The following is a 20883-nucleotide window of genomic DNA, read 5'->3' on the forward strand; positions in this document are numbered from 1 at the left end:
AAGTTCTCCCTTCACCTCTTGTTCGCTCAGGTTGGATTTTGGAGCCATCAGGATGAGGCGCGGCTCGTCCTCCTCATCATCAGACTCGCTCAATTTGCCAGATGACAGCGACACTGCTTCAGGTGACGATTCTGATGACTTGGACTCACTGCTGCCGTTGTTACAAGACTTCGAATAGTCTTTGCAGTGGTGATGGCAATAACGGCAATTATCTTCCTCTGAGTCATCACTCTCTGGCTTTCTCTTCCGACCGCGGCGTCCAGAAGCACCCTTAAGAAGAGAGGGATCAATGACTATAGCCTCACGGTGCCGCGCTGTGCCATCCATCACCACGACCTGACCCTGCATAGATGCTCCAGTGAGTTTGCGCCATTCCTTCATGTTAGGTGGCTCGCAGTTGAGGTTGTTCACCTTCAGCTCACGTTTGAATGCACTGTATGCGGCCCACCCCGCAGGTGTAAGGCTGGCAAAGACGCTAGATGGTGGTGGCGGTGGTGCGGGACCGTTCTGAACACCGCAATGAGGCATGGTGATTTTGTGAGAGGGACGGTGATTGAGATGTACTAGTTGCTGGGAAGAGGAGAAGGAGCCAAGCCAGTGTAGAAGAGAAAACCAATGTTTATATTATATTTTGGCATATTTGTGACATAAATTGAAGTTCTCTATCTGGGCACCTCTATATGATCACAGCCGCGAATAGAAGGCCGATAAGGACTACTGTTATCTGCTCACAAACAATATAACAAGCTAAGTGTTACATGTGTTCAAATCTGGCTAGCCGGGCTGTAAGTAATCTGATTACCTCTGCCAAAGCAATGTAATGAAGCCTTTGTTATTTCCTTTCACTTCTGTATTCCTGATCTATTTAAGGTCACTATTGCTCTGCTATTCACATGGTTAGATAGGTCTGAGCGGGCACCCTAGCACCAAGCTTCATAGCTGCCCTCAACACTGCCCATATGCTCACGCACAGGTTACAATAATATAGTCGGAGATATCTGTACATGGGCATCCTTCTTCTTCATAGGCCTTCTAATAGTACCCCGTGCTTAGATCCTCATACCTCCCCTGAACAAACCTGTTGGTGCCCTCTATAGCTGGGTCTGACACACAGTGAATGTGATTGTAACTAGATAAAAACATGCAAGAAAGTACAGGCAAACACATACATCGTATAGGCAGGAACAGGAAAACAAAGATCCAAGATACTCACTGCAAAGGCGGCATGAGTCCACCGTTGGTAGTGTTCAAGGTTTAATGAAAGACCAGACACCATTCTGCCAAGATTCAATGCCAGGAGCAGCAAAAATCAAGCATGCCAGTACAAGCTGAGTCTTGGATGAACAGCCACTGCTAGAAGGTATGACATTGCTTGTAGAGGGCATGACTTCTCAGCTACTAAGCTTATGGAGGGCTGGAGAGAGACAACAAGTGACAGAGAAAGTAAGAGTTAAGCCCTAATCTCTATCAGGAAGGGCATGTCGAATGGAGTATGCATGAAGCTCCGAGTCATGAATGCAGTAAGTGCTGGCTGCTGTGCCCTCACCAATACTGTCAGTATAAGATTACAGGCCCTGAGCATGTACTTCTGGGCAAGAAAGTAAGAGAATGCCGGCTATCATGCGATTAATCCAGAAGCTGACTGCAGTATCAACATAGAGTTCAATTTAGTCCACAAATGCAGTCAGTAACATCCTGCTAGTGTAGAGTGCAATCAATGAGGGCTATTTCCGGGGTGACAGGGAGATGGTAGGTGTTAATGACACACATCTGGGATAGATTCTGATGTCTTCTCATCTGTACTTGGCCAGAGATTATGTCACATGCAACCAAAAGACAATGTACCAGGATGCTTGCTCACACAATCAGCTTGCCTCTCCATCTTTTGGATTCATATTGATCTGCTGTGGAAAGCGAACTCTTTGTGTATGAGCAACCTCTTCCAGTGCTCGAAAAGTGCAAGCCTGAGCACCTGCAAGAGACTAATAAGTATCTCCGGGTAGTATTTAACGAACAGTGCACAGACTAGCTGTCAGCAGAAAACAGACCATTGCAAATGCTAGATTCCCTGCGAAGAGGTCCCGCACAGGCCTCCAAATCGCTCGTACTTAGTCGCGGTGGTATAAACGAAGGGGGGCGCGTCTTGGTCTTATGAGCGCCTAAATTATGTAAGCACCGCTTTGGGATAGTCTCCTCAACCGCTTCACGCTCGGACGTCCACCCTCCTCCGTAATCCTCCTCTGCAGCTCACCATGCCGCCTATGGCATTCACTGGAATTGTGACCAAAGCCGGTGTCATGAGAAAGACGGCCACGGTCACTGTCTCACGGCTGGTCGCCCACCCACGTACAGGAAAGGTGCGCTTTCGCTGACACCGGAAGTTCGCGAACTATGGCTCATTCTTTCCGGACTTAGATGCTTGAGCGCAGCAAGAAGTTTTTGACACACGACGAGCACAATGGTATGTCCCGAATCCTGTCAGATTAGCGACCACTAATCTGCCAGGTGCTGTACTTAGAAATGCGGCTGAATGACCAGGTCGTGATTCGTAACTGTCCACCAATATCTGCCCGCAAACGGTTCAAGCTGGAGACCGTCCTAAAAAGCCCTGAACGTGAGCGCGAGGAGCATCACCGGAGGCAAGCAGAGGAGGCTGCAGCGGCCGTGAAGACGCAACTACAAGCCGCGGTTGCGTGAGATCGGCGTCTGGAAACGGTCCGTCGCGAAAGCCCTAAGGGTTATCCTTCTGCTCATTAGCGCATACCTAGATGACAACTCTATCGGGACACCGCAACGGATACGCTCGAAACTCCGAGCTTGAGCGTGCTTCCCTGGGCAGGCCGCGCGGTTGAGCTTCAGTCTAGTCAGACCCTGAACACGATTCCATGTTAACGCGCTTACACCTTGTCTCTACTTGGCAGAATCAAAATACCACTCGAAGTTACACTCTCCCTAGACTGAGTACATCGCATGGCATTCCATTTATCCAGGCATGTACATCATTAATCCGTTGATATCGCGAACCTACCATAGCATCCGGCTTCTGATACCCTACTTCTCTGTAAACGGACCCCCGGACAATTTGAGCTGATCGACCCGCAGTTTCACGGAGTTCTAAGATGCGCCCAGATAACTACCGAGAAACGTGCACATACGCCATCGGCGAGATATTCGTATCAAGTTATGATCTCGGGAGCACCTTGTCAGCGGGGAGAGGTTCGGTGATATCAGCGATCAGGGGTAGCCCCATTCTCCGTAATCGCTCTTTCTGGTGCTCTCTGTGGCGGAAAGCTCAGCATACAAAGTGGTGCAGTGGAAGCGATAGTCTCCTTTGCGATGGGTCCTACTTACGACTCCGATAGTTCTCTTCAGTGAGGAGCCCGCTGGGTTGTATGTACATGTTAGGCTTTCGGCTACTAACAAGAAACCGTTCCAGCACCTGGACTCCGCAGGAGCCGGGATGTACATCATGTGTTTGGCGTGGCTCCGCTCATACACGTTCTTTCGGGCATATCCTCCTATGTGCCCAAGTGATATCCACAAAGTCAGCAGCCCTGCCAAAGACAGATTGCAATCGGCTCGCTTCACAAGGGAAGACTTTCTGAGCCCCATGCCGTTACTTTACTTTCTCAAGGCCAGCTGATCCGCGCTGACGCTGTACATGTAGGTTAATGTGGGGCAGGCGTGTGATGTTGACTCCGCAGTCGCAACGGTACCCAGTTGTATGTGCTCTCCTTGGTTTGTGCCACAACGTCTCTCGCTTGCGAGGTGCGCCCAACAGCTGTAAACGTATCATATTCTTCGTTTACTCTGGGCTTAACCTCGCGCCTCGCCGTTTGCGCTAACACGAGGACCCAGCGCAGCGCTCGGCATGTATGTCACTCATCTCTTTGTTCTAGAGATCATAGGAGTTGTGGTCCGCTGATCTTTGGTACTCGCTCTAGGAGCTTCCATCTGCGCCAACATCGCGCTTGGACAACACCGCCGGGCAGCAGAACCCACAGCAGCCCCGATATATCCTGATTACCGCTGACACATTGAGGCATACGTGCAGGTTCGTCGTATGGAAGAGGGCTAGTGGATCCTCGGTGCCTATTCATACGGCTCCATGAGCCATCGGCGTGCGTGGGACTATTTGTCATGTTTACAAACTCTGAAGGGGGTGTCATAGCTTCGCTGCACCTGTGCTCGGCCGATACGACTTCTTTGCCGGTAATGTGACCATGGCATAGCGTTGTCTCGGCTGCGCCGCGAAGAGATCACAGGACCGCAGAAATGGGGTATGTCGTACAGATGACACAGGGTAACCCGCGCTGAGCGCTGAGCGCCGACTCATAGCTATGTGGATCAAATACCGATAACGACTTGAAGTGGGCATAAGGTGCAGGTGCATGCGATCCAGATCGAGTGCAGATAGATGTCTAGGCAAGGGCTGGTGACAATGTAAGGTTTAATTACCGCTGGACGCGCCACTCGGTGCTACGAGGTCCGCTGAGTAACTCGTCTATTCGCCATACTAGTTGCTTATCCCAGAAGCAGCTAATGCGGGATACGGTAGGCGGAGCGCCGGGCAGACGAACACCGGTGAGTGGCGCGATGCCATCTCGTAACCTTAAGAGATGCAGGTAGCTAAGGTTATAAGTTCAACCAGGCGCGGAGTTTGAGCAAGTGCGGCCTTTGTTGCTCTGCGCAATAGTAGACGCACATCGCGATACGGACGGCAGCAGTGCTCGCGGCTAGATGTGCGACATGTAAACGGATGAGTGGGAGTTTCGGTGACTTAGACAAAGAGCTGTATGCGGGCCATGTCACTCCCCGTGCAATCATTCTGGGCCAATCAGCAAATAATCCGTCGCATGTCCCGCAAACGTCGAAGACCGTGTTGCTCTTGTAGAGCACTGAGAGCAAGCGACATGCTGTAACATCTTTTAAGAACCTGGAGCGAGATTATTGTGTCATAGATATTTATGAATGGGTGCTCAATGATTTTTGTACACTGAATGCGCTTCAGCTTCAGTTAATGTGTTATATCAGCGTCGAACACAACCTCACTATCATCATCTGTGGCCTTGAGACTCGTCGAGGACGTACAGGGACTAAGCTACGTACCAAATCGATGGGGAAGTACTACGGTAAACCATTTTGTCTTGCTTATGAAGCTCTTTCAGGTATGCATTTGTGTATTAAACTTACTCTCTGCATTTTGTACTAGTTGGGTGACCAGAGCCTAGACATGTCTTGTCACAACCGAGATATCATTACATATTGCTTTCAGCTTCTTGGATAGACCGTTCATTTGGTGCAGTTTTGCTCTTACAGAGCAGTACAGTGCTAGCTTGAGCCGGGGTATCCCGCATGTCCACACATGGAAAGTAAGTACGTTCACGCGCCTTACACTTATACCTTCCTGATCAAAGGCTCACGCGAACTCGGGCTTGCGAGTTATTTTGGTACGTGTACTAGGGCCGTCCGTGGACCACTCTTTTTTGCCGGGAGAGCCATGTGTGGGAAACGTTGCTGCGAATAATCAGGGTCCGCCAGCTTCTCCTTCGGGAAGTCGCCGCTTCGCGGCATGCGGCCGCTCACACACGCTGCACCGTTGACTGACATCTCGCATGGGTCTACATCGTATGCTTATCCATTACGCAATGAGAGGCCGTGCCAAGCACAGCGCTCTGTCTTTCAACCCAATGGGAAGGAACAGTTCGGGAACCGGTGGTTGCATTTCCCTATGGCCAAGGGTCGTAGAGACAGTTGCAATCAAGGACAAAGGAAATCTGCATTATGCTGCGTGGACATATGCAGACCCGACATGGCGGCACCGCGTTCTGAGAGTAGATATAATTAGGACTTATGAAACCCGGCTGGCAATCGAGCGCATGTGCGCGGCCAGCTCCGCTGGCAGTCGACCGGCTCCGAACAAGGACTTTAGTACCCTATGCGTCAACTTCACGCCCCAAGCCGTTCGAAGCAGTCGTAAATATGACGAATATGGCCGTCGCAAGAGCTTGTTAGGCCTTGTAGTCGGTTGCTATCGCGATGAGCAGCCCAATGAGAATACGTCTCAAGCCAAGGAATCCAATGGCAGATCGACATGGCGCTACGAAGGATTAGCTTCCAGTCAGCGCAGACCAGCAAGCGGAGCGGAGCTGCCTAATGGAAACCGCGAGCCCTATCTTTGTGCTCCCGTTGCCGCTCTTGATCCATCCTTCTGTAGGACCACGATGCGCAGCCGTCCCTGCACAAGAATGAAGCACAAGCCTCGCAAATGAACGAGGTCGTCGCGAGGCACATGGCAGCTGATGAAGAACCTTACTCGTCAGGGTCTGCTCAGGGTCCTTCGGGTAAACGCCACGACTAGGGAACACAGGCACCCACAAGCACGAAGCGCTCACGCGCCCTGCCCGACGGATCGCACGGCGGACAGCGGGGACTGCGCATTGCCGGGGGCGTCGACTAAATATCGCGCATGCTCGCTGTGAAAATTGGGTGACTTAATTCGCACATATACTCCAGGTGTAGATGAACCATCGGCGATTTGCGTTCATGCTGAATGATTACGAGTGGTACATGCTTTGGTAGGCTGGCGCTTTCTACGGTGGTCAGTGGCACGGATATGGTTGGGGCGCGAGCGCAGCGTGTACACCCGCTCGCTGCCGCGGCGCATGGCTGCGTTGGGGTCACGTCGTTGAGGCGAGGTACGAGCTACGAGGAATGTGGGTTGGCTTGATGAGAATGAAAAGGTCAACAAATGGCTCATTGCCGCGAGCAACGATTTCAACGTACAGAGTAATGAGGGTTCGGTGAATGCAGATGTGCGGCTCAAAAGTGGATTGTTACTGTTCTACAGTCGTCGAAGAGTAGTCTATAGACGCCTTCCGGTGAAAAAGGGACGTTTGGGCAACGTCGATTGAGCCACGATTGTTGGTTCACCTTCAGACTCGTGAAGCACTACTAGGCCCGACGCAACACGTCAATCATACAACCAGAGTTTACACCGTACCGGGATTCGCGTTATAAAAATGCCAAGGACACATTGCTTGACAGACCTTACAAACTCAAATCGCACCGGTCCTGTGATGTGTTTGATGATTTTCATTTCCACAAGGGTGGCACAGTACTACTAAGAAACCAGGTACATATCTAAGAGAGATAAGTGGTCAGCATGCAGCAAGCAAAATGAGTTGCACAGGGTGTCAGACGAATATATAATGATTCCGGATAGACGTTGACCTCATAGAACCGTGGGTCTCAGTAGAGGGAGTCTATTTTGTCATCCCAGTGGGACAACCCAGACATAGAGGGAGACAAGACTCACGATCACCGGTTCTTGAAGTAGTCGAGGAGGACGTGCAGGCCCTCAGACTCGGAACCGTAGTCCTTGACGACGACGCAAGAGCAGCCAACGACCTTACGGGGGTTGCCCTCGCGGTCGATCTTGCAAAGGCCGGCCCAGGTACCGAGGACCTTGGCGTCACCGACCTTGATGAGGTTGATCTTGTGCTCAGCACAGAGGGCTTCGATGAGCTTGATGTACTCGGCTTCTGTACAGGTCTCGACGAGAACGCAGAGGTGAGCCTGACGCTTGTCGAGAGCCTTAGCGCACTCGCGGAGACCGCGGGCGAGACCGTCGTGGACGAGGGCGTTCTTCAGGACTTGCTACATGTTCTCCGTTCCTTAGCATCCGAGATTATCTCACGCAAACCCGTTCACGCACCTGAAGAGCATCCTCAACGGACAGCTTGCCCTTGGGGGCCTCAGTGGAAACCTCGACCTCTGCCGCGGGGGCCTCGACCTGAATTTCATCTCCAGCGTCAGACATCCTGCGGGAGGAATGTATTGTTGAGCTCCTCCGTGCTGCGCGAGTTCATTGTGTGACACAACGACGTACGTTTGTTGAATTTATAACGGCGATGTCGTCTTCCGCTCTCGTTGATGTGAAGAGAAAAATAAGGTTCGCCAAAATCGCAAGGTTATCTGGGATTTCAAACCCCGCTGGCCATCACCGAGAGCCAGCGCGCCTCGGGAAAGACGTTTGCCCGACGCTTGACATCGTTGAACACGGCGCGTGTGACGACTTGCTCGACATCTCCGACGGTGGACATCTGTCGACGAGAACAGTAACATAAGCTTGCATCTATGGTACGACTTTTAGTTGCATATATGCGTAGCCGTTACCGACACTTTCTGTGTAGAGTCTCGCATTCTTGCACGCGCATGACGGTGCTGAAGGTTCGTGTTCGATGCCGGCTTTCCCGTCAAAGGCATACTTACAGGCTTGCAGCACACAAGGACTCAGTATGGGGCATAAAATGGACCGCAAAAGACGAGGTTGTATCCATCTCCGCCGACGGCACCATCAGGAAATGGAACTCGACCTCGGGTCAGGTTTCCCTTAGCCAACCTGCCCACCCCCTGGCTATTGTCTCCGTGGACGTCAACGTCGGGGGAGATTACGCATTGTACAACACTCTAGAAGGCCTAACATGCCTATGGAACTTGGACAACGGGGAGCTAGTGGGGAAACACGAGAGCTATGTCCGCGATCCGAAGGAGGCGACCGAGCCAGGTGAGTGGTAGCTACTCACAATGGCCTGCACGCTATATGCGCGCTGTGTACGAAGACGAGGACGCTGACGCGTCTGCTCCGCATGTAGCCTGGTCTGTTTCCATAAACCCCACAGGAGAAACCTACGCCGCTACAGGCGGCACGGGCAATGTCACAATACACTCTGCCGACCCTCAATCTTTCGGCGAACGTCGTGCCGTGCTTCCCAGCGGTCGCAATAAATTTGGTATGTTCTGCAAACATGTGGGTTATCGTCATCTATCCCGTAAGAGTCGCCACCATCTTTTACTTTGTTCCGGTTCAGTTCATGCCCGCAACATGCCCCATTTCCTTACCTACGATCGCTTAGACGGGTTGCTAACGATTATATGAATCAACTAGAGCCCTGATGGGAGCAGAGTAGCGATGTCTTCGGAAGCCGGTCAGATCTACGTTTTCGACCTCGCTTCCGAAAGGTTGCTTGCCACATACGTCTCCCACGCAATGGCGGTACGCTCGCTCGCCTGGTCATCAGATTCCCAGGTACTTTGCGTCCGCTAGTTCCTAGGACGCCCTCTGACTAAATTGCATCTCCGCCAGCTACTAGTGTCGGCGTCTGAAGACAAACGCCTCACACTGCACGACGTGCGCTATACGCCATCTGGAAAGCCAGGCTCCGGCGCCGTTGCCACGTTGACCGGACATTCATCTTGGGTGCTCAGCACTGAACTCTCTCCGGACGGCAGGCTTGCGCTCTCGGGGTAAGTAGGAGCGCCGCCGCCCGTGTCCTATCACTCACCCGCCGCGCGTCCCAGGTCCGCCGACAAGACCATCAAAGTATGGGACCTCGGCGCCCGTGCTGCGGTCTCTACCATACAAGACACCGGTGAGGTGTGGGGCGTCTCGTGGAGGCTCAAGCCGCCCCAGCATGGTTCACCCGGAGAGTTTGTTAGCGGTGGAGAAGACGGCATCGTGAGGTGGTGGAGGGGCGCCGGCACTGGTTAGAAAATAGAATTACCCTGTTGTCCACTTGTAAGGTACGGATGCGTCTCGTCGAACGGAGTTGATTTCTTGCTCTGAGAAAGATGTTCTCGCCGCCTCTGCCCGTCTGCAGCCGCGACCTGAGTGGTCGGACCATGAGACTCGCGCCCTCGGGGCTCCCCATGTGTTGAAGACGAGAATACAGCTTATCTGACACCTAAGCAGGCAAACCCGACGTTTTGCGGCCGCCGCAGCACGTTGGTCGCGTCCTTCTCTGTCACCATTTGCCGCCCACACGGTAAGAATGAATGGCCAGCGATGTCTTGCACCATCCATGGAGGGCAATTTGCCTAGGGTGCTCTAAATCAAGGCCGCTCCGCGCATTTACTTGCGGATATTGGTAGGTGGCTCATGTCTCATGCATCTGTACCCGTCTCACTGAACGAACCACACAACAGAGCATCGATATCGCGTCAGCGTGGGCGATCTACAACCGTTCGCCTGATCTGCGACTCTCCGCGGGGGCGAGCTAACGGCCCTTCGATTACGGGGTAATGTCTCATTGTCGTTTACGTCCCATTCACCTCCGGGCCACTCATGTTGGATCGACGACCGGGGCGCGGTGGTAAAATGTCTCTCTTCAATGCTCGCCATCGCGCCTGGCAGCAGCCATGGAAGACCACACCACAGACACACCTGACTGGGTCGTGGACGCGCTGCGGCGCGCGTTCTTTGGCACGCACGTCCCTCGCACCCGCCGGTGCACCGTGGTCGGCGTCAGGTCTTGAGCAGGGCCTATCGACGGTGCGCGCTAGTGGTCGATCTCCCTGTGACATCCCACCGAGCTCGTCCCTTTCATTCGACGCATATTTCCGGCTCATTAAGTCACAGGATATGCATATGGTGGGGCTGTGCCACACTTCGTGCGGCGCATAGATATTCATTTAAGGCGAGTTTACGACCCTGATTGTGTGTTCTGCCGCGTTCTCATTGGCTGGCGCGTAGAACGCCGGTTTAACCTTCCAACTCCCCCCTACACTTCCCCGCTTGGCCTACCATTCTCGCAAATAAGTATTACCTGTCGAGCATAGGCATAGGAGCACCGCTGGAGATGTGCCTCGCCGCCGACAACTCATGTTGCCGAGATAGGTACACGTCCACCGGTTCTAACGAGCCCTGGCAATAACGTCCAGAAAGGGTCCCCACACATTTCATTTCACAAGTAAGTTTCCGAGGCCCATTTGCCCGCCGTCCTCTGGTCCTGCTTCGAGCACCGCTGCGCGCCGAGGGAGAGCAAACACCGCCGGCGCTGACGCTGATTGTACGCTTTTCGAGGACGACAAACTGGGGACCGCCGGTGTCAGTAGTCGGTGTCTTGGATTGGATTGCTTACTTTGGCAGCCAATGGAATGTGTGTAATGAAGCTTTGCTCGTCCATGGCCATCAACTCATCGTGACATCGTGATGTCTCTGCACCACCGTCCAGGATGGCCGTCCCGCGTTGCGTTGCACAGGGCCCTGGCGACGCTTCCCACTCTCTCAGAGGCTCGGACGCAAGCAGCTGGCTCACAACTAAGATGCGAACAGCGAGTTGAACAGCGAGTCCTCCAGCAGCAGTGTCTGTCACACGAGCGCCGCGTTGCAGCCTGGGAATGCGCTGCAGATAGAGGCAAGTCCGACAACCACTTGCGTCGCGCAAGCCACAGACATCATGGGAGGACCGGCGAGCGCGCGTGCGAAAAGGAAAGGTGTCTCGACCTATCGCTGACAGGCCTCAAATGGCTGGTTCTGACGAGGCGGCGCGGCAATACGGTGGAGGGCGCTGTCGCGCTGTCCGGATGTTTAACCGAAGGGTGCCCCTCGGCAGTTGACTGGACGGCAGCCGCAGACGCCCGTTCAGGGACGCGCGGGTTTGAGTTGGACGAAGGAGTGGGTGATCGGGGCGTCGTGCAGGCTCGCAGCGTGCACGAGAGCAACGTACGCGGACCACCGATTGCAACTGCCAACGTACGGTTAAGGTTCGCGCGCGCGCGGGGACGGTCACGCGGGCGACTGTGCGACCTGGGGGGCAGGCGCGCGGGGGGAGCGCTTGTGCCCTTCCCGCGATGTGTGTCCTGCTGCCACTCTGGGCTCGTCCGCGCGCGACGAGCACTGATTGACTTTTGCGCAGGGCACATCGGACGAAGCAGAGGACCCTTATGACCACGGGCACCGTCCTCATCTCCTGCACACACCGTCCGGCCCTCACGACGCTTCGAGGCGAGGCAGGCGCCCTGCGGGGGCTTCGTGCAGCGTCTATTGCCACGTCTGTCGAGGCCAGCTGGACAGAGGCGAACGTAATGCTATGAGACATCCACGGGCGAAGAACGTCCGTGGCAACACTTATCGCCTGCGCCATGCCGTCACCCGTTCCCGTGCTCGGCGGGGGTAGTGCCAGTCGGGCTCCGTCGTACGCCGCGGGGCTTCCCTGCTGGCGTTTCGTGCGCATTGCACTGGGGACGGCACTCGCTGGGTGGAGCTGGCCCGAGCCGTGGGACGCGCAAGGCACGCAGCATACAGAGGCGGTGCACGGTCTGGCACGGTCGTGCACAGCTGCGCGCGCCTGGGCCGGAGGAAGAGTAGCAGCGATGAAGAGCAGCGAAGCTTCTCGATTGCTCCTCTCGTTCGCACGGAGAGGGAGGCATACGCGAGCGTGTGTGTGTGTGCGTGCGCGTGCGGACGTCTCCCGGACGGAAGAATTCTATAATTATGGCGCAGTGCGAAGCTCCCTCCCCCAATACACACGCACATACTCGTAAGTTGCCATCCCCTTCGCCCGGGCGGCTAGGTCGCGGGGCAACTACACACCTGGTGCACTTATCGCACCGTATCGCAATTCGAAGCCCCATTAAGTCGTGCGTGCAGGCGCCCTGACATGCTGGCATGTGCCGCCCGCGCGGCATGTTCTCCCGCGGGGGATCGTCGCTCGGCGCAAACGGCACGCGCGCTGGGCGGAGTGGGCATGAGCAGCCACTAGCTCGTCGGGCTCGTAAGCGCAAGTTACTTTGCTGCTCCACCGAGCGCGCGCACGCCTGCGAGGCAGAAGCTTCACTCTCTCCCGTGCACCCCGAGCTGCCCTCATAAGAGGGAACAGCGCGCGGGCGGTCATCAGGGCTTTAATGCGTAGCATGGACGTTCTCGACCCGCGAGAAGTCGGCGAAGCGTCGTCAGAGACAGGGTCCCCTCGTTTCCGGCGGCTCAGCGTGGGTGAGATGAGGGCAAAACAGTGGGCATTCGTATAAGTTAGTTAGGTCATCTATGGAAACGAAGCGCTATGAATGGGAAACTGAATGCGAAGACGAGAGAGAGAAAAGTGCAGAGCGATGAGAGACGGACGATCGGCGATCGATAAGGGGCTACTACTTTCACAGGAAGGGCTGACTGAGCAGAGAAGAAGATAAAAGAAACTAGAGAGAGGCATGTTTTCCATACATGATGAGAGGCCCAAGTGAAAAATCAAGATGGATGAAGAAAAAGATACAATGCGACAGATACCCAATGAAAGAATAGAGTGCATAAGACGCATGGGGATCCGATCCGAGCAAGTCCGACGAAAGGAGATAGCGGATGGGGGAGGCATGTCTTGCACGGGCGAATTCACGCCGCGAGGCTGCCCCGGCGGTACATCTGGTGCTCCGGCCGCCAGCTGTTCGAGCTGTGGTGCGGGCCGTTCGCGGAGAGCGCCGAGTACGACGAGTACGGGTACTGCATCTGGCCGTCGTGGTGCTGCTGCTGCTGATGCTGCTGATGCTGGTGCTGCTGGGCCGCGTGCGCGTGCGGCACCGCGGACGAATACGGCGAGGCGACGGCCAGGCCGCCGCCCCCGGCGCCGAGCGCGGGACGTCGTGCAGCCCCGAGCCGTAGTGCGACTGCGACGCCATGCTCGTCGCGCTCGAGAGCGCGGGCAGCGACGGGATCGAGCCGCTCCGGTGCACGAGCCGGTCCGTCTGGATGGGCGCGAGGTGGACGGGCGGCGAAGACGAGCGCGCGTGCGAGGCCGACGGCTGCGAGACGTAGTTCTGCGAGCCGTACGAGGAGTACGAGGACTGCGGGTACGAGCAGTGCGAGTCTGACGAGCCGGGCTGGCCGGCGTGCGAGGGCTCGATCTGGCTCGAGGAGTATACGCCGACCGAGACCGTGTTGCCGTTGTACGACGAGACGCCGCTGGCAGGACCCGGCTGTGGCAGCGCAGACGCGGCGGAAGACATGTTGTTCGCGTATGCCTGCGAATATCCAGAGGCGTACGTTGCGCCTTGTGGGTGCGCCTGCCCCGGGGAGGTAGGCTGCATCTGAGACGTGGTATGCGACAGCGACATACGGGAACGGCCCAGCGCTGCAGAGTGGGGCGTCGCTCGTCAGCTGTGTGTCGCTCAGGGGAATCAGACCGCAACTCACTTGGGGACGACTCGTACTTGCTTGGGTGGAGCCCGGACTGCGATGACGCATGATGCGAACCGTACTGCCCGTACGCATACGGCGTCGTAGGCGAAACTGGTTGGCTCTGCGCACCGTATTGGCTCCCTGAGCTCGAAGCAGGAGACGCGGGTTGTTCGCGCTCGTCGTAGAAGGACGTGTCCACCTTTACCGATCCATATCGCTGGTTATCCGTCTGGCTCCAGTGCGACGGCTGCGGGATGGCTGCGTAACCAAGTTCCGGCGACTGCGAAACCTTGCTCGATGGATGGAGCGCTCCGTTGTTCAGGGCGTACTGCGGGGCCTGCACGAGCTCCGGGGTGGAGCGCGCAGAGGACGAGACACTGTGCGAGGTGTAGGCGGGCTCGAGCGGCGGCGGGGTGTCTGGCGGCTCAGGCACCGACGTGGGCTGGTTGGAGATGTGGGCACCGTCGACGGCAGACGCAAGCGCGAGGGGTGGGGTACAGCTGGAGGAGCGGCTCCGGGACTTGGCGGTGCCGGCAGACGACGGGGTTTGCGAGAGGCGTGCCTGTTTCGACATTGCTGCCCTTGTGGCCGTGCCAGAAGTTCGCCGCGAGCCAGGCGAGAGATGGATACGGTAGCTGGCATCAGGAAATCAGCACGACAGTAATGAGCCAAGACGGTCCTCGCTAAGCTAGCGGCTAGCCGACGTCGTACGACGGGGATCCACACCGCGAGCATGTCAGCAAGCTCACCAGCTCGCTGATTGCGTCGCCGGGGGGCCCGTGCACGGACTCGAGAGGAGAAGAGAGAGGGAAAATCGGGGGAAAATATCGCTACGGGAGAACGCAGCGAAAGCGTGTAAGCGCCTGCACGCGCCTAGCTATCGCAGGCTTCGAAGCAGAAAGGGATGGCACTCACTGTTGCTGGAGATTGTCCTGCCTCGAGCATCGCGTCTCACAGCCGGGGAAAGGGCACTTGTGGTTGCGTTCGCCGGTGTGGACTCGCGTGTGGCGTGCGAGATGGCCGCTGGTGGTGAAGCTGCGGTCGCATTGGCTGCAGACGTAACGGCGGCGAGGAGATGGCGAGGGCTGGGATGGCTGGGTGAACATGGTAGACTCTCGCTTAAGGGAAGGGGAGGAGGTCGAGGTCGACATTGACATGCCAGGGTCGGGTATATGAAGGGTCCGCCTGGGGAGCCGCGGAGTGGTAGGGGAGGAGAAGGCAAGCCCTGGAGTCGCGATTAAATGAAGGAAATAGCGAGATTCGGATGGGAGATCGGTCGGATCCTGCCTATGCGGGAAGTCGAGCCTGTGCCGAGTTTATCTAGCCAGGATTTCTGGGTGTGATTGTGAGGATCTCCAGATTTGGTCTAGGACGAGAAGAGAACCTGCGAAGTTGCTTCCGCGCTGGCTCCGTCCCCTCCCTCTCTCTCTCTCGCACGGTCCACACCGGACAAAGACGGGCGTCTCAAACGGCGCCTCACCCGCGTCTCTCGGACTGATGCGCGGTCGTCGTCCAGGTGCATATCTGCCTATTAGGAAATCCTCGCCTGTCCGCCCGCCTTCGCGGAGGCGCCCAACTGAAATGAAACACGGACCCGGTGGATATCTGACAGCAGGTGGCGCGGTTCGTCCATGTCTCTTCCCCGCCAGAGACGGACTTTCTCGTCCTCCTTGTCGGTGTTACTTTCCTCAATGCTCTCCGGCTTCCATGCTTGGCCTTTATCTTCGCATGGCGGTACAAGGCGACCCGCCACGCCTCCCCCTCGCGTCCTGCCCACCGCCTCCAGTCCTCGCCCATCGCCCCAGACGCCGGCGAGGGGCGCCCTGCGCCCGTCTCAGCCAATGACCGGCCTTTATCGTCGCACGGCTCCTGCCGACCGTTCACACACCAGGCGCGTAGGCGTCATACGGTTCGTGTTGCAATCTCAGATGCCCAACAATTATCGCACACAAACGAACCCGCCTTTGTCCCTCCTGATCATGGGACGCCTCCGTGACGAATTCACCGACGTCCCCCACATCACGTCTCGTCTCGTCCGGCCGAAAATGTGATGCTTCGGCACGGCGCATGCACATCTTTTGGTGCTCCAGCCCGTCGTTACGTTACAGCGAGCCCGCAGGCCGAAACATCCGCCACTAGCCCCATATGTACACACTGCCATCACTGCGCGAACAGCGGCGGGTCCCAGCATCGCGCGCTCCCTTTATTCGGCTCCTCCAGCCCAGCCTCGTCACGACGCGAGGAAAATCTGACAGAGGATATGTAATGGCGCGGCCGGAAATGAGAGCGCAAGGCACGAGCGGCCTGTGCAACGAGGCGAGAGCCTTGACATGCCAGTGAAGCTGCTGCCGGGGAAGGCAACACATAGAGACCACCTCGTGACGCCATTCCAACTCCGCGTACGACAGACGGCCTGCCGAGCCATTGTATAGAATGGTAAATCAGCTAGCCGTTGTCAAAGCATCGCGGATCAGCCCAGCGTGACGTGCCTGAGAACGCCCCAATGGAGCGAAACAGCCTGCGTCGCCGGACAACGGAGAGCACGGGTAGGCTGACGGCATTTTCGCGACACGGCGCAGAGCCCGTCGCAGAGACGGCACCACCGGGGCGCTTCAGGAGTACAACCGGTGACAAAACAATGTGGTGCTGGGTGGATATTGTTTCTGGTATCGCATTGAGTCCAAAAACGAACAACGTTTCGTGGTGCGTCATGCTTACGGAGCGAGACAAGGCCCTGTAATGCAGCTTGGAACGGCTTATCAGACGGAGGTCTTGCACTTCGGAGAGCCCAGACGGCCGAGGCTGTGCCACATCGCTTCGCGAATAGAGGGCTTGTCGGACTCTGTGGAGAGATGTTCTGGTGGCCTTATCCTGGACAGCGGACGTCCGACTGTCATTCTCCCTGGATGTGTGACTGTCGTGCATGGCATAGTCGGGTGCATCTAGATGCTTGCGTGCTAGGTTGATCTGCGGCGGCGAGAAGCCACCGCGTAATGCGTATCGTCATTGAATGACCTGCGGGTGCTATATAGATTCGCGTATCAGCAAGCAATTCACTGACTCAAAGTGCACATACGCCGTACCAGAGCCGGACCCTGGTACCTTTTGAATGGAACAAGGCTCTGGAATAAAGCCCAGGTCTACGACATCTGGTGCAGTCTCTCCGTGAGGGAGAGTACTGGGGTTGCACACAATGAATCATGTAATTTTGAGACAGAAGTCAAATTACGCACCAGCACTAGTGTGAGAGCCTGGATATCGAATCGATGTTCTACGAGGACATCGAGGCGAGAGGAGAAAGCGTTTCCAGAGCGCTGTGGCAAGCCGCCATCACTGATGGGATGGCGTTTGGCGCTCTCGGCAGTCTCCGAGATCCTCGTGCGTTGCCGCAAGTGCGGTTTACCTCTGTCGCCTTGTCGTAGTAGTCCCTACCAAGTTCTCACAGGGCTGTCATGCATAAGCTAATTTGGCACTGGCGCGACGTCGACCTCTACAAATATACTTTGCCACTTTGTATGACTGACAGCACAGCGCGCCGCTGCATGCGAGCTCGCTGACTGTGCTAATCGCACCCGAGGAGATGTGATTCCAACCCGAGACATGCGGAGAGTCGCCGTACAAACCGACACACTGCGCTCTTACAGCTCATGTCTGGAGTTCAGATGTCTGATCATACGTACTTTCAAGAACCTTATCGGCTCTCGCTGTATAATAGGTCATGCCTGAAGGAATGCTCCCATAGGCTGACTGTCGCATCCCAAGGCTCGGGACCCATCATTGGATGGACGCACTATCTTCGAAGCGGAGGCGCCGCCCCTAGGGCGACCCGTCCTCTACATTACACAGACCCGCCTGGCCCGTCCCCCACGGGCATGCTGATTCGCCAGCCGCGTGCGGGGGCCTTCGTCTGCCGCCCTGGCATCATCGATAGACGGACGACCCGAACCGCCCGCCAGTTGCCAACCAATCAGCGCCGCAGTGATGCACGCAGCACAACAACACCCCAGAACTCTCTTCGCATTCGCAGAGGTCCCATGGCATGGCCATTGGCCCACCTAGCGGGGGGCAGACGCCTGCCTCTGTGCGTCCCGCGTACAGCGCCTGTGCGACGCCCGGCCGGCAGCAACAAGCTCACCGCTCGCACGTCCTACTCCTCTATGAGTCGCGGGTGCCTCGTGATCCACACGCAACACACCCCATCAAGGGGGAGGGGGCAGATCAGCAAGAGAGTGCGCTGCTGTACCTGGGCAAGTGTCATACGACTGGCGTGCGTTTTGGCAAGACGCCGCCTGCCAAAGGATCCGCAGCGTGGTTCCTGGGCCAGTCAGAGTAATCGGCTGCCCCGACGACGGTGGGTGGTGACCAATGCGGTATGATTGCACAGATGGCGGCTTGTCCAAGTTGCGCTCCCCGTTTCGGAGGGGGCGCGCGCGCGCGCGCATACACGCAATATTGCCTCCGAAGACTGTCCGACTGATGCCCGCGTGATCCTCACGCTGTTCTGCCGCGGAACGGCTGGGTGGAGCTTCGCTCCTACGTACAGCCCGTTCGTTCGTTGTTCGTGCAGGCCCGGGCCCCTTGCGTTGCATCCCGCTGCTCATGCATGATGCAATTCAGTCAGGGATCCAGCCGGTTCGCGAAGAAGGCCCAGGTGCCTATGCTGCTTTGACAAGTCGTGCGTATCGTAGATCTCTCACGATAGCGATTTTCTGCGAGACAAGGAAAAATGCTCTGGCACGTTGTGGAAGCTTCGTTCGTTGTTTTTGCGCTGAGCATCCGGAGGCACGCACAGTGCGAGACAGGCCGGTGGGCAGGACTTGGGTACGGTCTGCCAAAATAGCTCGCTGAGCGTGTGCCGCCGTCAAACACGGTTCTACGTACGCCATCACGCGAATCCTTTGCAGGGCGCAAACCTTCGACCCCCTCAGGCTGCCATGGTTACCCACGTCGGAACCCGCTCTTCGATCACAGGCAGTGCGCATCTCGTAAGGGTCCCGAGTATCCGCTAGCCGACGCGAGCCACACTGCGCCTCGCAGTGTTTTAGGCTGGTGCGGCGGGGGGAGAAGCACGGTGCGGGCGTGGATCTCGGGATGTCGCCATGTCTGTTCCCACGCTGGCTTTGATGGCCTAGTTTTTCGGACAACGCTGGGACGGAGCTCGGAGCTATCGTGCCGGCCGCCCAAAGCATACCAAGTTACCAGCAGCAAGGCAGGAGCGGCGTCTGCCGTATACAGAGCTGCGAGCTCGGTAAGTTTTCCTTACGTCCTCGAAGATTGCAGGTCTCATTATCCTCCGAGACAAGGTCTCTCCTTATGCTGTGTCCCTATTGCCTACAATCTCCGTCGGCCGACGAGCCTCTCGGAAGCACAGGACGCGAGAGATCAGAGGCACAGAGTAGACGAGGGAACTGTACATCTCAACTGATACATTGCCGTACGGTGCTCGCCACCGACAACACCCGCATATCATGCACATGTTTCTGGAGTGAAGATGCCCCACGCATGTAGGGTGGTCAAGCTCGATTGATAAATCACAGTGCATTGCCCCAGTATCACCCTGCTCAGAGGATGCGCGGCACCGGTGGGTCTGATGGGAACAAAACTTAGCAGAATCGAATCGCCAGAGCTGCATGCGAGGCACAGTGCACTATGAATCGAGACTCCAGCTCTGTTACAGGTCAGGGTTACAGACACACATGCACATCTGCGGCTCCTACCATATGGTGTCTCTACATGCTCGACGGCCTCCCTGCACACCGCGCAAACGTCCCTTCCCGTCGCCACCACACAGGGACCTACAAGTCATTCACGGCTAGTCTCGAGCATCCCCTCATCTGAGAGCGGCGGCGGCCCTGAGTGCGGCGTCGTGCTAACAAGCATGACAGGCCCTGTGCGTGTCGCGCCCACGACGCAACGTACGAACGTGCGCCGCCGGACGAGTGGAAGTGGGGGAGGGCAGCCGCAGAGTGTCGACCGCCGCGCCGGGCGGCGGCACCGAGCACAGGGCTCGCGGGGACGCGTCACGGCGCGGCCGCGCCAGAACACGGGCCAGGCGCGCGTGCCGCCGTGCCGCCGTCCGACGGCGCAGGAGGACGACGAAAGGAGCCGCCTGGGCCACATCACACACACGCCCGTCGCCCGCTCGCCTTCCCCGGGTTCGCCTTTCCCGCACATCGGAGACGGGAGCGTCCTCCCATCACGCACGCTGATTGCATTTCGCCGCTCCCCCCTTTCCCTTACGCACGGGAACAATGATGGGCACCGCCGCCCAGATCCGGGTGCTCGCGATTCAAAGTCAGTTATCAGAAAGCCTCCACACGCCGCGGTCGTCGGGGTGGGGCACACTCGTTAAGGGGGTCGGCGTGCGCGCGCGCGGGGAGCGAGGAGAGCAAGACGTCCGCGCTCGCTGCGGCGCGAACGAGGCCGGGTGGCGCGCGTTGGCTTTTGGCTCGAAATAGGAGTATTTACGCTTTGGCACGCGGCGGCGGGGGGTGGCTGAGATTGCGCGGCGCGAAGCCCGCGCCACGCGCTGACGAACGTGAAGGGGATGGCGGTGCTTCCGTCCGCTTCCACCCTCGCGCGACCCTGAGCGAACTGTCAGATGGAGCTTCTCGGCGGCGCAAGAGTGGCCCAATCCTCTTCTTGCTGGCCTGCACGTCCCCCGGCTGCTTCTCCAGGCGCGAGAATGAGCTGCTGGTGGTGGCACAGGCACTGAATGGGCTCGCTCTACGTAAGGGCGGGATCATTGGGCGGCTTTGGTGGCGCCGTGTATGGACAAGAGATGGAATGTGATTGGCCACGTACCTGCAACTACCCGCTGTCCATTCCTCAGCATCGGTACCGCAACATCGAGCGCATCCTGCTGTGCGCAAGAGTGCCAGCGGTTGGTGCGTCGTTTGCACAGGCTGACAGACGCATGGAAAGTCCATTATTCG

General features: G+C 57.0%; 5 protein-coding genes across 5 annotated transcripts; 2 read left to right on the forward strand and 3 right to left on the reverse strand.

The window, feature by feature from the left end:
• The first annotated feature begins 2241 nt into the window (after positions 1-2241).
• Positions 2242-3097, forward strand: PHACADRAFT_251008 (uncharacterized protein). The gene is made up of 4 exons (XM_007392597.1): positions 2242-2357; positions 2416-2461; positions 2519-2715; positions 2769-3097. Exons 1-3 carry the CDS (start codon positions 2253-2255, stop codon positions 2695-2697), a joined length of 330 nt encoding a protein of 109 aa, XP_007392659.1. The 5' UTR covers positions 2242-2252; the 3' UTR covers positions 2698-2715; positions 2769-3097.
• Positions 3098-6800: 3703 nt separating this feature from the next.
• Positions 6801-7833, reverse strand: PHACADRAFT_181976 (uncharacterized protein). Its single transcript, XM_007392598.1, has 2 exons — positions 7718-7833; positions 6801-7659 (listed from the first exon to the last, which is right to left on the reverse strand). Exons 1-2 carry the CDS (start codon positions 7820-7822, stop codon positions 7321-7323), a joined length of 444 nt encoding a protein of 147 aa, XP_007392660.1. The 5' UTR covers positions 7823-7833; the 3' UTR covers positions 6801-7320.
• A 256-nt stretch (positions 7834-8089) lies between these two features.
• On the forward strand, positions 8090-9604 carry PHACADRAFT_251012 (uncharacterized protein). The gene is made up of 7 exons (XM_007392599.1): positions 8090-8142; positions 8196-8232; positions 8285-8569; positions 8658-8812; positions 8951-9091; positions 9149-9309; positions 9364-9604. Exons 1-7 carry the CDS (start codon positions 8140-8142, stop codon positions 9551-9553), a joined length of 972 nt encoding a protein of 323 aa, XP_007392661.1. The 5' UTR covers positions 8090-8139; the 3' UTR covers positions 9554-9604.
• Positions 9605-12452: 2848 nt separating this feature from the next.
• PHACADRAFT_251013 (uncharacterized protein) lies at positions 12453-13900 on the reverse strand. Its single transcript, XM_007392600.1, has one exon. It carries the CDS (start codon positions 13882-13884, stop codon positions 12976-12978), a length of 909 nt encoding a protein of 302 aa, XP_007392662.1. The 5' UTR covers positions 13885-13900; the 3' UTR covers positions 12453-12975.
• Positions 13901-14729: 829 nt separating this feature from the next.
• On the reverse strand, positions 14730-15429 carry PHACADRAFT_251015 (uncharacterized protein). Its single transcript, XM_007392601.1, has one exon. It carries the CDS (start codon positions 15052-15054, stop codon positions 14860-14862), a length of 195 nt encoding a protein of 64 aa, XP_007392663.1. The 5' UTR covers positions 15055-15429; the 3' UTR covers positions 14730-14859.
• Positions 15430-20883: the final 5454 nt, after the last annotated feature.

This window comes from Phanerochaete carnosa, assembly GCF_000300595.1.
Source record: "Phanerochaete carnosa HHB-10118-sp unplaced genomic scaffold PHACAscaffold_2, whole genome shotgun sequence".
Taxonomy (NCBI): Eukaryota; Fungi; Basidiomycota; class Agaricomycetes; order Polyporales; family Phanerochaetaceae; genus Phanerochaete; species Phanerochaete carnosa.

Bases quoted from the DNA above. Each gene is read 5' to 3' on its own strand.
- PHACADRAFT_251008 (XM_007392597.1), top strand. From the start codon at position 2,253: ATGCCGCCTATGGCATTCACTGGAATTGTGACCAAAGCCGGTGTCATG. The intron at 2,358-2,415 runs GTGCGCTTTCGC...TTCCGGACTTAG, and splicing joins CCCACCCACGTACAGGAAAG to ATGCTTGAGCGCAGCAAGAA. The intron at 2,462-2,518 runs GTATGTCCCGAA...TGCTGTACTTAG, and splicing joins GACACACGACGAGCACAATG to AAATGCGGCTGAATGACCAG.
- PHACADRAFT_251013 (XM_007392600.1), bottom strand. From the start codon at position 13,884: ATGTCGCTGTCGCATACCACGTCTCAGATGCAGCCTACCTCCCCGGGG.
- PHACADRAFT_251015 (XM_007392601.1), bottom strand. From the start codon at position 15,054: ATGTTCACCCAGCCATCCCAGCCCTCGCCATCTCCTCGCCGCCGTTAC.
- PHACADRAFT_251012 (XM_007392599.1), top strand. The intron at 8,570-8,657 runs GTGAGTGGTAGC...CTCCGCATGTAG, and splicing joins GAAGGAGGCGACCGAGCCAG to CCTGGTCTGTTTCCATAAAC. The intron at 9,310-9,363 runs GTAAGTAGGAGC...CGCGCGTCCCAG, and splicing joins GGCAGGCTTGCGCTCTCGGG to GTCCGCCGACAAGACCATCA.
- PHACADRAFT_181976 (XM_007392598.1), bottom strand. From the start codon at position 7,822: ATGTCTGACGCTGGAGATGAAATTCAGGTCGAGGCCCCCGCGGCAGAG. The intron at 7,660-7,717 runs GTGCGTGAACGG...GAGAACATGTAG, and splicing joins CCGTTGAGGATGCTCTTCAG to CAAGTCCTGAAGAACGCCCT.